The 11,491-nt window shown below is 52.9% G+C and overlaps 2 protein-coding genes across 2 annotated transcripts; both read left to right on the forward strand.

Moving 5' to 3' along the window:
* On the forward strand, positions 1-1,426 carry LOC117308965 (interferon lambda-4-like). Its single transcript, XM_033844207.1, has 5 exons — positions 1-168; positions 596-667; positions 759-902; positions 1,123-1,197; positions 1,328-1,426. Exons 1-5 carry the CDS (start codon positions 1-3, stop codon positions 1,424-1,426), a joined length of 558 nt encoding a protein of 185 aa, XP_033700098.1.
* A 3,527-nt stretch (positions 1,427-4,953) lies between these two features.
* LOC117308928 (interferon lambda-3-like) lies at positions 4,954-6,582 on the forward strand. Its single transcript, XM_073796822.1, has 6 exons — positions 4,954-4,964; positions 5,190-5,433; positions 5,713-5,790; positions 6,060-6,203; positions 6,312-6,395; positions 6,484-6,582. Exons 1-6 carry the CDS (start codon positions 4,954-4,956, stop codon positions 6,580-6,582), a joined length of 660 nt encoding a protein of 219 aa, XP_073652923.1.
* The last annotated feature ends 4,909 nt before the right edge of the window (positions 6,583-11,491 follow it).

Consider the following 11,491-nt stretch of genomic DNA (forward strand, 5'->3'; position numbering starts at 1 on the left):
ATGGGGCCGAGTGGCGCAGCCGCGGTGGCCGTGGGGCTGTGGGTCTTGGTGACGGTGGGCGTGGCAGCGGACCCCGAAGTGGTGGAGCCTCCGCGCCGCTTCCTCTCACACTACCGCTCCCTGGACCCCCGGGCGCTGCTGGCCATCAAGGCACTGAGGGACCGCTATGTGAGTGATGCTCAGACGCCCCCGCCCCCTGGACCGCGGGCTCACCGGGCTCGGAGACACCAGACTTTGTCCCGAGGGGCCCTCGCGTCCTAGCGTCCAGCAGGCACATCTCAGATTTCAGGGTCCAGAATTGTGACCACGACCTCTTTCCGGAGGCCCGGGTGGTCAGCTCATGCCCGGCCTTGGTGCGGGTCACAGAGGGGCGCCCCCTCCAGGCGGACTCGGCTCCACATCGGGGCACAGGCTCCGCACGGGGAGCGCGGGTACCTTTCAGCCCCGCTCAGCCATCGGCGCGCTGCCTGGTTCGGGACACGATAAGCACAACCGTCCCGGCCAGTCCCCAGCCACGTCCAGGAATCTCCGACGTCCCAGTGCTTCAGGGGCCCTTGCCAGGAGACTCCGCGTCACCCCAGCCCTTGCCCCGCAGGAAGAAGAGACGCTGAGCTGGAGGCCGCGCAACTGCTCGTTCCGCCGGAGGAGGGACCCTCCGCGGCCTTCCGTGAGGCCCGAGGGCGGCGGGCGGGGTGGGGGTGGGGTGGGGAGCGCGGGCTGGTGCGCGGCCCCGTCTAACTCCCGCCCGGTGCCCGCAGTCCCGTGCGCTGCTCCGCCAGGTGGCCCGCGGCCTCGCCGACGCCCAAGAGGTGCTGAGCAGCCTGCCGAGCCCCGAGCTGTTCCCCGGCGTCGGCCCGACCCTGGAGCTGCTGGCGGCCGCGGGGCGGGACGTGGCGGCCTGCGTGAGTGCGCCGCGCCCTGGCCCCGCACACTTCCCGGCTCGCTCTGCGCCCCTGGTCTCGAGGCCAGGCCCCCGACAGCGAATCTGTCCCATGAGGCCAGAAACGGGCGCAGACACGATTCACGTCCTCTCGGTGTCCCCAAATCCGGGCTTTGGTCTGCGGGGGGGGGGGGGGGGCTTGGTTCCCCGCCGCCTTCATTAACCTCCTGTTCTCCCTCCAGCTCGAGCTGGTCCGGCCAGGCTCCCGGAGGAAGTCCCTGCGGAGGCCCAGGAGGCGTCCCCAAACTCGCACAGCTGTGAGTGGAGCGGGAGGCGGGAAAGAGGCTAGACGGGAGCCCGGCTTGGAGCCGTGAGGGTCTGGAGAGGGGTCTCTCGGGGAAGGAGATTCCTGACTCAGGCCCGCTCCGCCTCCTTCCCGGGCTGCAGGACTCGCCTCGGTGCCACGAAGCCACCGTCATCTTCAACCTCCTGCGCCTGCTCGCGTGGGACCTGCGGCTGGTGGCGCACTCGGGTCCTTGTCTGTGATCCCGCCGCGGCTCCGCCTGGGACCCGAAAGTCTGGGGGCGCCTGGCTGCGGACGCCGCCCTCCTCCGTGGCCCCATCGGACCAGGCGGGTCTCTCAGCCTGGACCCGCCGGCGCTGGTGCCAGAGGCGCCCTTTTCCCAAAGACCACAACGAGTTCCCCCGGAAGCAGCGATATTTCCGCGGGATGCGTTGCCCTAAGATCTTCCAGGGCCCGGGCTGGCAGGAAAAGACTGGAGTCCGTGTCCGCCTTGGTCGCTGACCACCACGTACCATGGACCAGTTTCTACTTCTGTGGTTACAGGAACAGCCCTGTCTCATGACAGGTCCCACCTCTGCTTTGAACCTTCAGTGCCCGCTTTGCGATTCCATGAATATGTGACTCTTGGACGTCCCCGCTGGGGAAGTCTCTTTCCCTGAGGGACTGGGTAGTGAAAGGGCCAAAAGTCCTCTGGATAAGTAGTTTTTTGAGTTCCGTTACTTAAGCGTGTTTTGTGTTTATGAAGTTGCTGTGTGTATTTGCCGTTCTGTGTTCTGTTGTTAATTTATTGCGAATTATTAACTATTTTTGCATTTCTTTGGGTTGTTTATTCCGTGATCATTTTGAGGGGGGCTGTTCAGCACAAAATGCTGAGACAGGGAAATCAGGTGACCTGAGTTTCAGGTCTGCCCCTGCCCCTTAAGTGTTGCGTGTCTGGGCAAATTACTTCTCTCTGAGCCTCAGTTTACTCATTTCTGCCATGGTATTGTTACACTTCCCTTGCAGTGAGTACTATACGTTGAAATAATGTTTCTGAAGCTTCCAGCTGAAGCCACAGAATGGCCTTCATAATTGGTCTCCATTAAATAATCACACACGTAAATGCAGAACAATTGCACTTTTAAAATCTGTCTGCATCTGTGGATGGGCATCTTCGTGGCCAACTGCAAAGGCTGTTTGCCAAGGTCACACAGCTAGAGAGGGTCAGAGCCAGGTTTGAGCCCCAGAGTCTAGCTCCAGCTCCCATGCTCCTAACCACTCCCCTGAACTTCCTTTCTAAGAGAAACAGTATGATGTTGAGGGATTTTGAGATAATTTGTCAATTTTCAGGATTCACAGTTGTTGCAATGTGTCCTCCCCTGATGTAAGGCCGATGCAATTAATAGAAACTGACCAGAAAGAACACTGGTAGGTGACTCGGGCACATCCCTGCTGTTGCTTTTATTTTTAAAAAAACATGTTTATTGGGCTTCCCTGGTGGCACAGTGGTTGAGAGTCCGCCTGCCGATGCAGGGGACACGGGTTCATGCCCCGGTCCGGGAAGATCCCACATGCCGCGGAGCGGCTGGGCCCGTGAGCCATGGCCGCTGGGTCTGCGCATCCGGAGCCTGTGCTCCGCAACGGGAGAGGCCACAACAGTGCCAGGCCCGCGTACAGAAAAAAAAAAAAAAAAAGTTTATTTATTTTGGCTGCTCTGGGTCTGAGTTGCGGCACGCATGCAGGATCTAGTTCCTCTACCACGGATGAAGCCCGGGACCCCTGCACAGAGTCTTACCCACTGGACCCCCAGGGAAGTCCACCTGCTGTTACAGGTGAACCTATCTGCAGGGCAGGAATAGAGACGTGGACATAGAGAATGGACATGTGGACAGAGTGGGGGCAGGGGAGGGTGGGACGAAGTGGGAGGGTAGGGCTGACATATATGCACTACCATGCGTAAAATAGCTAGCTAGTGGGAACCTGCTCTAAAGCACAGGAAGCTCAGCTCAGTGCTCTGTGACGACCTAGAGGGGTGGGATGGGGGCGTGGGAATGAGGTCCAGGACGGAGGGCATATAGGCATACATATGGCTGATTCACTTCATTGTACGGCAGAAACTAATACAATGCTGTAAAGCAATTATACTCCAATAAAAAAATTTCTAAAAAACGTTACGTATCAGAGCTCAAGGACATTCCCAAATGAGGACTTTGGTCCACCCTCTCCCCGCAATTATGAATGAGGGAAAGAGGGGGTGGGAGTAATAGTCAAAAGGACTCCACACCTTCTGTTCGAGACGTCCATTACCTCCAAGTCAGGAGATGTAGCTACGCTGGGGCCGTTGAGTGTAGTGGTTACTCTCTGGTGTCAGACAGAACTCTGTTAATATCCTGCCCTCACCACTTGTTTGCTGTATGACCTTGGAGAAGTCTCTTACCTCCTCTGAGTCCCTGCAGTGTCCTCTGTATTTGCAATGTAGGCAAAGCACAGGATGTCCTTGGTGCTACCATGAGTATTCAGTAGCACGTTGCGAGGGAATTCCCTGCCATTCGAGTGGTCAGGACGCCGCGCTTTCACTGCCGAGGGCCCGGTTCAATCCCTGCTCCGGGAACTGAGATCCTGCAGGCAGCGCGGCCAAAAACAACAACAACAACAACAAAGAAAACAAACCATATTGTGGCAGAGCCTCTGTGAACAGGGTGAGATGTACAGGCTCCCAGAAGGAGGGGCGTGTCTCTGTTTCTCTTTTTCACTGACTGTTCCCTTTTCCTGGAAGGCTCCCCCTCAGATCTCCACAGAGCTCCCTCCCTCACTTCCTTTAGGTCTTCCCTCAAATGTCATTTCATGACCTCATTAAATACAGATTTCCTCTCGCACTCTGCTCTCGTCCCTGCTTCACTTCTTTCATTTTCCGTTATCTGACTTGACCTAACGTAATACATACCACATGCCTCATCCCCGTGTCCCAGACAGGTACTATCTCGTACCTCTCTCCAGTAAAAAGCCCCATGAAGGATTGTTTCATGTCTTTTCTTTTTTCAATGCTTTCTTCCTGGCACCTTGAGCAGGGTCTGACCCAAAGCGGGGGTGGGAGGGCAAATAGGTACTTGGTGAATGAATGAAGGCATTTTTCTCAACCCCACCTGATTTCCCTGAAGTACTGGTCACAGCTCAATTTCATAGCACATCCTCCTATTCCTGGGTCCTTGTGCGCCTGACAGTCAGAGAGCAGGTCGGTGCAGGCTCCCATGCTGTCTCTATAGGTACCAGGTGGGGAAGGGTGGGGAGCAGCTGGTGTCCTCTCTGAATTCGCGAGTGTTTTGCCTTTCTCACTCTCCCTCCCACCCGCAGCAGCACCCCTGGACCTTCTGCCGTCTCCTAGACAGCCTCCCTCTTGGAAGTTCCAGGCTCTTCATGGCAACACCTCCTACAGGTGCCTTTTCCCTCTACTCCCTGTACTGGGGACTCTGCCAGAAAGGAAGTCCCTCTGTCCCCTCCCCACCGCAGTCCTAGATCAGCCTGGGCACCGGCGCAGGAGACCCGCCGTGTGGGGCTGAAGCTGCCCCAGCCCTGATTTTGACTTCCTTACTCACTTTCTTGGAGGTGAAATGGGACATGAATCCATGTCAGTTTCTCTTTCCCTGAGCAGCTCACAGGGCTCACAGGCCCCGCCCCGCTCTGGGCTTTCCCAGCGCTCGGCTCCCCTGTTGCCAGTGTCAACCTCTAGCTGTGTTTTCACTTTTCCTACATCAGCTGGGATTGCCCAGCTGCACAGGCTAAAAGCTGCGCCATGGAACTCAGGCAGGAATTACACCTGAGACGGAGCTGGAAGTTCAGAGACAAGGACAGAGCAGTGAGCTGAGATCCAGAGGAGGAGGCTGAAGTCAGAGACGCCGGACGAGACTGAGAGACCCCAGGCGGCAGCCTCAGAGCAGACACTTGATCCCCATCTACTGCAGAGACCAGAGAGCAGGAATGAAGCTGGGTCAGCCCCTACATCATTGTCTGGGACCCTCGCCTCCCCAGAGCCTCCCCCTCCCCGCCGCGACGCCCTCCCTCCCCTCACCTTCTGTCCTTCCTTAACACAGACGTGGCCCCCGGCTGCAGGCTGCTGCTGGTGGTGATGACCGTGGCGCCGAGCGGGACAGGAGCGGTTCCTGTGCCCTCACCCCTCGGGGCCCTCCCAGGTGCAAGGGGCTGCCACATGGCTCAGTTCAAGTCTCTGTCCCCACAAGAGCTGCAGGCCTTCAAGAGGGCCAAGGATGCCTTTGTGAGTCTCTCCCGACCCCTCCTGCAGTGGGCGACCCTCCACCCCTCCCTCTGTGCGCTCCCAGGCTACCTGGGCTGAAGGTGGGCCTGCCCTCCCCGCACTGGGCTGACCTCCACCCTCCCCGCGGTGGGCGATCTCCTGTCCTCCTGCGGTGGACCTGCCTCTGCGGTCCTTCTGGAAGTCAACCTCCCGTCCTCCTGTTGTTGGCCATCCTCCAGTCTCCCTGGGGTCTTCCCTCTGTCCCTCCCCCCATGGGCTGACCTTGCCCTTGCTCTCCAGGAAGAGTCGCTCTTGCAGAAGGACTGGAACTGCAGCTCCCGCCTCTTCCCCAGGACCCGGGACCTGAGGCAGCTGCAGGTGAGTTGGGAGAGTCAGGCCCGCCTGCCCTCACCTGCTCGCCCTGCTCCCGCTCTGCAGGTGGCCCCTCACCTCCTCCTTCCCTCACGTCCTTCTCTCCCTGCCCTCCCCACCCGTCCCCTGACCCCTTCCCCTCAGCCAACCACATCGGCTCTCAGCTGACCCCGACTTTCACCTTCCACTGTCCCTTCCTCTGTCCCCCTCACCTGTGCCTCCTCGCCTGTTCTCTCTCACGTGCAACTCTCACCTGTCTTCTGTCTCCTCCTCAGGTGTGGGAGCGCCCCGTGGCCTTGGAGGCGGAGCTGGCCCTGACACTGAATGTCCTGGAGGCCACGGCTAACTCATCCCTGGATCACATCCTGGACCAGCCCCTTCACACGCTGCACCACATCCACTCCAAGCTCCAGGCCTGTGTGAGCACTCGGGGCACCCGGGCCGCGTCTGGGCTCTGGCCACCTGTACGTGCCCCTCTGTCCCAGGCCCTGCCTCACACCCTCAACACCACCCTCCTCTGCCCACAGGTCCCAGCTCGGCCCACAGCAGGCCCCAGGCCCCGGGGCCGCCTCCACCACTGGCTCCACCGGCTCCAGGAGGCCCCGAAGAAGGTGAGTGACCGGGGAGGGGAAACCGATGGCTGGGCTCAGCTGGGAGCCCAGACGTGGGAGCTACTGAGCCATCCCCCTCTGCCCCCAGGAGTCCCAGGACTGCCTCGAAGCCTCTGTCGTGTTCAACCTCTTCCGCCTCCTCACCCGGGACCTGAAATGTGTTGCCAGTGGAGACCAGTGTGTCTGACCCCAGAGACCCACCTGCAATGTGTCTCAGCATCTTCGATATTATTTATGTGTCAAAACCCTTTTTTAATTTATTGCCTCCAAATCACTATTTTTATATTTATGTGTGTAATTTCTCAAGCTCAGACCCCATAAAATGTTTATTTTTCTACTTTTTATAAAAACTGTACAAATAAACGATGAAGAAAAGATGCTCTTTGTGGTGTGGGACTGTGTGTGTGTGTGTGTGTGTGTGTGTGTTGGTTTTTCTTTGCTGCCATAACAAATTCTCACAAACTGAGCATCACAACACAAATTCATTATCTTACATTTCTGCAGGTCAGAAATCTGGGTGGGCTCAGCTAATTTCCCTGCTGTGGGTCTCACAAGGCTGATCAAAGTGTCACTGGCTGGATTGTTTCGGAGGTTCTGTGCAGGACCCTCTTCCAAACTCATTTAAGTTGTTGGCAGAATTCTGTTCCTTGCGCTTGTCAGACTGAGATCCTTTTTCCTTGCTGGCCGTGACGGCCCATCCGTAGCTCTTTGCAACTTCTTTCTGGTCCCTGCACATTGACCCTACATCCCAGAGTCTGTAACGGTGAGTCAAATCCTTCTCATGCTTGGAATCCCTCTCATTTCTCCTTCTGCCACATTTCTCTTCTACCTCCAGCCTGAGAAAGTTCTCTGCTCTTAAGAACTCGTGTGTTTAGACTGGGTCCACTCAGGGAATCCAGGATGATTTCTCTCTTTTAGAGTCCATAAATCTTAATTACAGCTGCACAGTCCCTCTGGCATGTAACAGGGGATATTCATAGGTCTGAGATTGCGGGTTGGCATCTTTGGGGGCCATAATTCATCCTCCCACAGTATGTGTGTGATGGTATGATGGTGTCAGTAGATTGCATTCTGTTATAAGTAAAGTAATATTAACTCCAAGTGCCTTCATAATGAGAACATTTATTATTGTACAGGATGAGAAATCTCAAACAGCAGGGTCCGTTTAAGCTGAGCTTCCAGTATGGCTCCCAGATCCCAAGTAACCATTGTGCACTTGAAAGGTAACTAGTACAAGCCGAGCTGTGCTCTAAGTATAAAATATCCCCCAGAATTTAACGACTTCTTCCTTTTCTTATTTTTCTTTTTTCGGATGTTGCCTGCCTTGTTTCTCCACTGTATGCTTGCTATGTTTTCTCTTTGTCGTTAATAAGGATGTGGAGAGAGTTTGAGACCATGTAAATTCCCGTTACTTCTCAAACTCTGACCCATTCATTTTAGCATCCGTTGTTGGAGTTTGCCTTACGGTTACTATTATGACCATTACTAAATAGTGAGCCTCTCATGTCATCATTCTTTCTACATTTCTTAGTCGACATTCTACTCTTAGGAAGAGCTTTCCTCCCCTTCCTGATTCATGTATTTACCAATGGCTGTATATCAACATGGACTCATGAGTTATTATTTTATAATTGTAGTTCTTTACTATCATTTATCGTGATGCTCAAGTTGTCCCAGATGAGGCCAATGGGAACCTTTTCAAGAGGGCTCGTGTCCTTTTGATGTGTCCCCATCATTTGTTGAGCACCTCCTCGCTTTCTGGTATCAGATTCCCAGGCTCCTTTTGTAATTATCCTGCCTCATCTCTGTAACTCTGGCCATTTCCCCAAGGAGCTCTGGTTCCTTTTAGTGGAGAACAGTATTTAGAAACCAAGACCTGGGTGAACTGATTGCTACAAGGATATCATTGCTTCTATACTCTCTCAGTGGATAGAGCTAGGAAACAGATGTGTGTACATACAGAATTTTTATTTACTGTTTAAAAGATTTTAAATCATTAATAATTTTACATTGATTATATATTTAAATTATATTTTGGGTATACTGGGTCAAATAAAGTATATTTTAAATTAATTTCATATATATTTTTTAACTTTTTAAGCATGGTTACTGAAAATTTTAAATGGTATGCATGGCTCACATAATATTTATACTGAAGTGTGCCAGTTTAGAGAGCATGATGTCGTAGTAGAGCCAGGGTTTTTCCATCTGGCTGCTCCTCCATCCTCAGTGTATCAGTACTGTCTCCCCTCATGGTGATAAGATGGCTGCCACAGCTCCAGCCAACACACAACCACATAATTGTCTATAAAGCTGGATGGCAGAGACTCCAGCTAGCTGTCTCTATATCTGTTATCCCTTCTTCCTTTACCTAGTGGGTTTAAGAGTGCTGTACTAAAGACAACATTTTCCAGCTTTCCCTGCATCTATGGCACTATGTTTTGGCCAATGAAAATGAGTGAAAGCAATCTGAGCACCTTATGAGTTGGTCCTTTAAAGGAAATGGCAATGCCCTCCTCGTTTCCTGTCTCCACTCTTGCTGAATGACAGAAATGAGAGCAGCCATCTTATTTTGCCAATTTTCTAGGATATTTACAGTGGATATAGAATTCTGTGTTGACAGCTTTCTTTTTCTTTCAGTACATTAAAGATTCAAGGGTAATTTATATACGGACTTAGGTCCTCTTTCTCTGGGGCTCCCTCCATATTAGGATTTCTCCTCTCAGTTTCCAACTACTCTTGCCTCCCTGAACTCCAGGGTCTGATACTTCAAGTCAATGACAGGTTTTCTGGGCTTCCCTGGTGGTGCAGTGGTTGAGAGTCCACCTGCCGATGCAGGGGACACGGGTTCGTGCCCCGGTCTGCAAAGATCCCACATGCCGCGTCCGCGGCTGGGCCCGTGAGCCATGGCCGCTGAGCCTGCGCGTCCGGAGCCTGTGCTCCGCAACGGGAGAGGCCACAACAGTGAGAGGTCCGCGTACCGCGAAAAAATAAATAAATAAATGACTGTTTTTCTGCTTGAGTTCAAGCTGTCCCTTGCCACACGAACGGAGGTGCGTCCTCAGAGGAAAAGCCCTATGAACTTGATCTCACATAGTGTGTTCCATTGTTTTTTTTTCCTTCAGCTTTAATGAGATATGATGGACACATAACTTCACCTAAGTTTAAGGTATACCACACGTTGATTTGATACATTTATATGTGGCAAAATGATGACCACCGTAGCATTAGCTAACACCTCCATCCATCCCACCACATAATTCTCATTTCTTGTTTGTGGTGAGAACATTTAAGATCCAGTCTCTTGCAACTTTCAAGTATAAAATGTAGTGCTCTGATGAATTTTACACCTAAGTAACTGACATTTTAAGACGTGAGAGGAATTCCCTGGAGGTCTAGTTGTTAGGACTCAGCGCTTTCACAGCTGTGGGCCGGGTTCAGGGAAATAAGATCCTGCAAGCCATACGGAGTGGCCAAAAAAAAAAAAAAAAAAAAAAGACATGAAACCTCTACATCATCCTGTGCCTTTTTCAACTCAATTCTTTCTACGACATAGGCAGTCACTAGTCTGCTTCTGGCTGCTGTAGATTAGTTTTTCCTGCCTGCTCTACAAATTCATGTAGTGGGAATTATCCAGAATTATACACTGTGTACTCTGTTGTGTGGGTTCTTTTTTCTTTCACTCAACATAATGGTCTTGAACTGCATCCACGTTGTGTATATCTTGTTTTTTCCTTTCACTGCTGAAAAGTATTCCCTTGTATGGGAATCATTACAAATCATCTATGACTTTCCGTGTCTGGCTTCTCTAAGATCTTTATGGCGAAAAAGAGCCAAAAGAATTAGAATTGAAGCTTGTGGAGAGAGCTTGGGATTCCACAATGGGATAGAGGCAGTATATATTAGGGTCTTGGCAGTAGCCAGAATGGACCATTTTGTGGCCAAGAGAATGGTCTGTGACAGCCTTCAAATTGCGCCACCTGCTGAGTTGGAAGGAAGGTATTGGACGATCCATATAAACTAGAGATGCAGGGGAGGTACCATCAGGGGACCTGGGAGGTGTATCCATATTTCCCTTGGAAGAGCTGATCTTGCCTCCCGCCTCAGATAATGGCTGTTGAGCTTCTTGCTGTTCTGACTGAAAATCCTCAGTATTTGGCTTTCTTGAGTTTTGCTCTACGATTCTTTTTTTTTTTTTTTTTTTTTTTTTTTTTTTTTTTTTTGCGGTACGCGGGCCTCTCACTGTTGTGGCCTCTCCCGTTGCGGAGCACAGGCTCCGGACACGCAGGCTCAGCGGCCATGGCTCACGGGCCCAGCCGCTCCGCGGCATGTGGGATCCTCCCGGGCCGGGCCACGAACCCGCGTCCCCTGCATCGGCAGGCGGACTCAACCACTGCGCCACCAGGGAAGCTCTGTTTTGTTTTTTAATATTTTGTTCAGAGTTGGCAATTGCTGTCTGTGGGGAAGTAAGACAGTACCCTCTCACCTGTCCATGTCGTGCCTTTCTCCTCCTCCTGTTTTCCCTCAGGTGAGTGATTTTTCACTTGGGGTCTTTCCCATGGTTGCAGTTGGATGTCAGCTGGGATTTGATTGACCTGAAGGCTTGACAGGGCTGGAGGGAGCTGATGGCTCACCCACAGGGCAGCTGTTGGCGGGGAGCTCAGCTGGGCACGCTGAGCGGAGCACTTACAGGTGGCTTGTCTGCCACCATCGGCTGAACCTTGACCCACCCACACTGGGTGCAAGAGGCATGGATTCTTTCCCAAGACCAGAACGAGCTCCCTGGGTACAGTGACGTTTCCGTGGGATGCATGGCCAGAATATCTTTCAAGGCGGTCAGCAGAAGACTTGATTCCTGGGTTGCTTTGGTCACTGACCCCCACATACCATGAACCAGTCTGACATAATTGCCTGGGCTCCTCTGACCATTACAGGCCTGGTCCTCTAATGTGAATCCCCAACGCCTTTTGGGGATTTTATAAATCTGTCACTCTTGGACTTCCCCACCTGAGCAGGTCTCGTTCCCTGAGGGATTTGGGGATCACAGATGTCAAAGTTCCCAGTTATGATACTTTGGTTCCTGCTGTTTATGTGTC

The sequence above is a fragment of the Tursiops truncatus genome, chromosome 19 (genome assembly GCF_011762595.2).
Source record: "Tursiops truncatus isolate mTurTru1 chromosome 19, mTurTru1.mat.Y, whole genome shotgun sequence".
NCBI lineage: Eukaryota > Metazoa > Chordata > Mammalia > Artiodactyla > Delphinidae > Tursiops > Tursiops truncatus.

Excerpts from the sequence above, each read along its gene's own strand:
- LOC117308965 (XM_033844207.1), top strand. The coding sequence starts at position 1 with ATGGGGCCGAGTGGCGCAGCCGCGGTGGCCGTGGGGCTGTGGGTCTTG. Across the intron at positions 903-1,122 it reads GGCGGGACGTGGCGGCCTGC|CTCGAGCTGGTCCGGCCAGG; the intron begins GTGAGTGCGCCG and ends TTCTCCCTCCAG. Across the intron at positions 1,198-1,327 it reads GTCCCCAAACTCGCACAGCT|GACTCGCCTCGGTGCCACGA; the intron begins GTGAGTGGAGCG and ends CCCGGGCTGCAG.
- LOC117308928 (XM_073796822.1), top strand. Across the intron at positions 5,791-6,059 it reads GGGACCTGAGGCAGCTGCAG|GTGTGGGAGCGCCCCGTGGC; the intron begins GTGAGTTGGGAG and ends TCTCCTCCTCAG. Across the intron at positions 6,204-6,311 it reads ACTCCAAGCTCCAGGCCTGT|GTCCCAGCTCGGCCCACAGC; the intron begins GTGAGCACTCGG and ends CTCTGCCCACAG.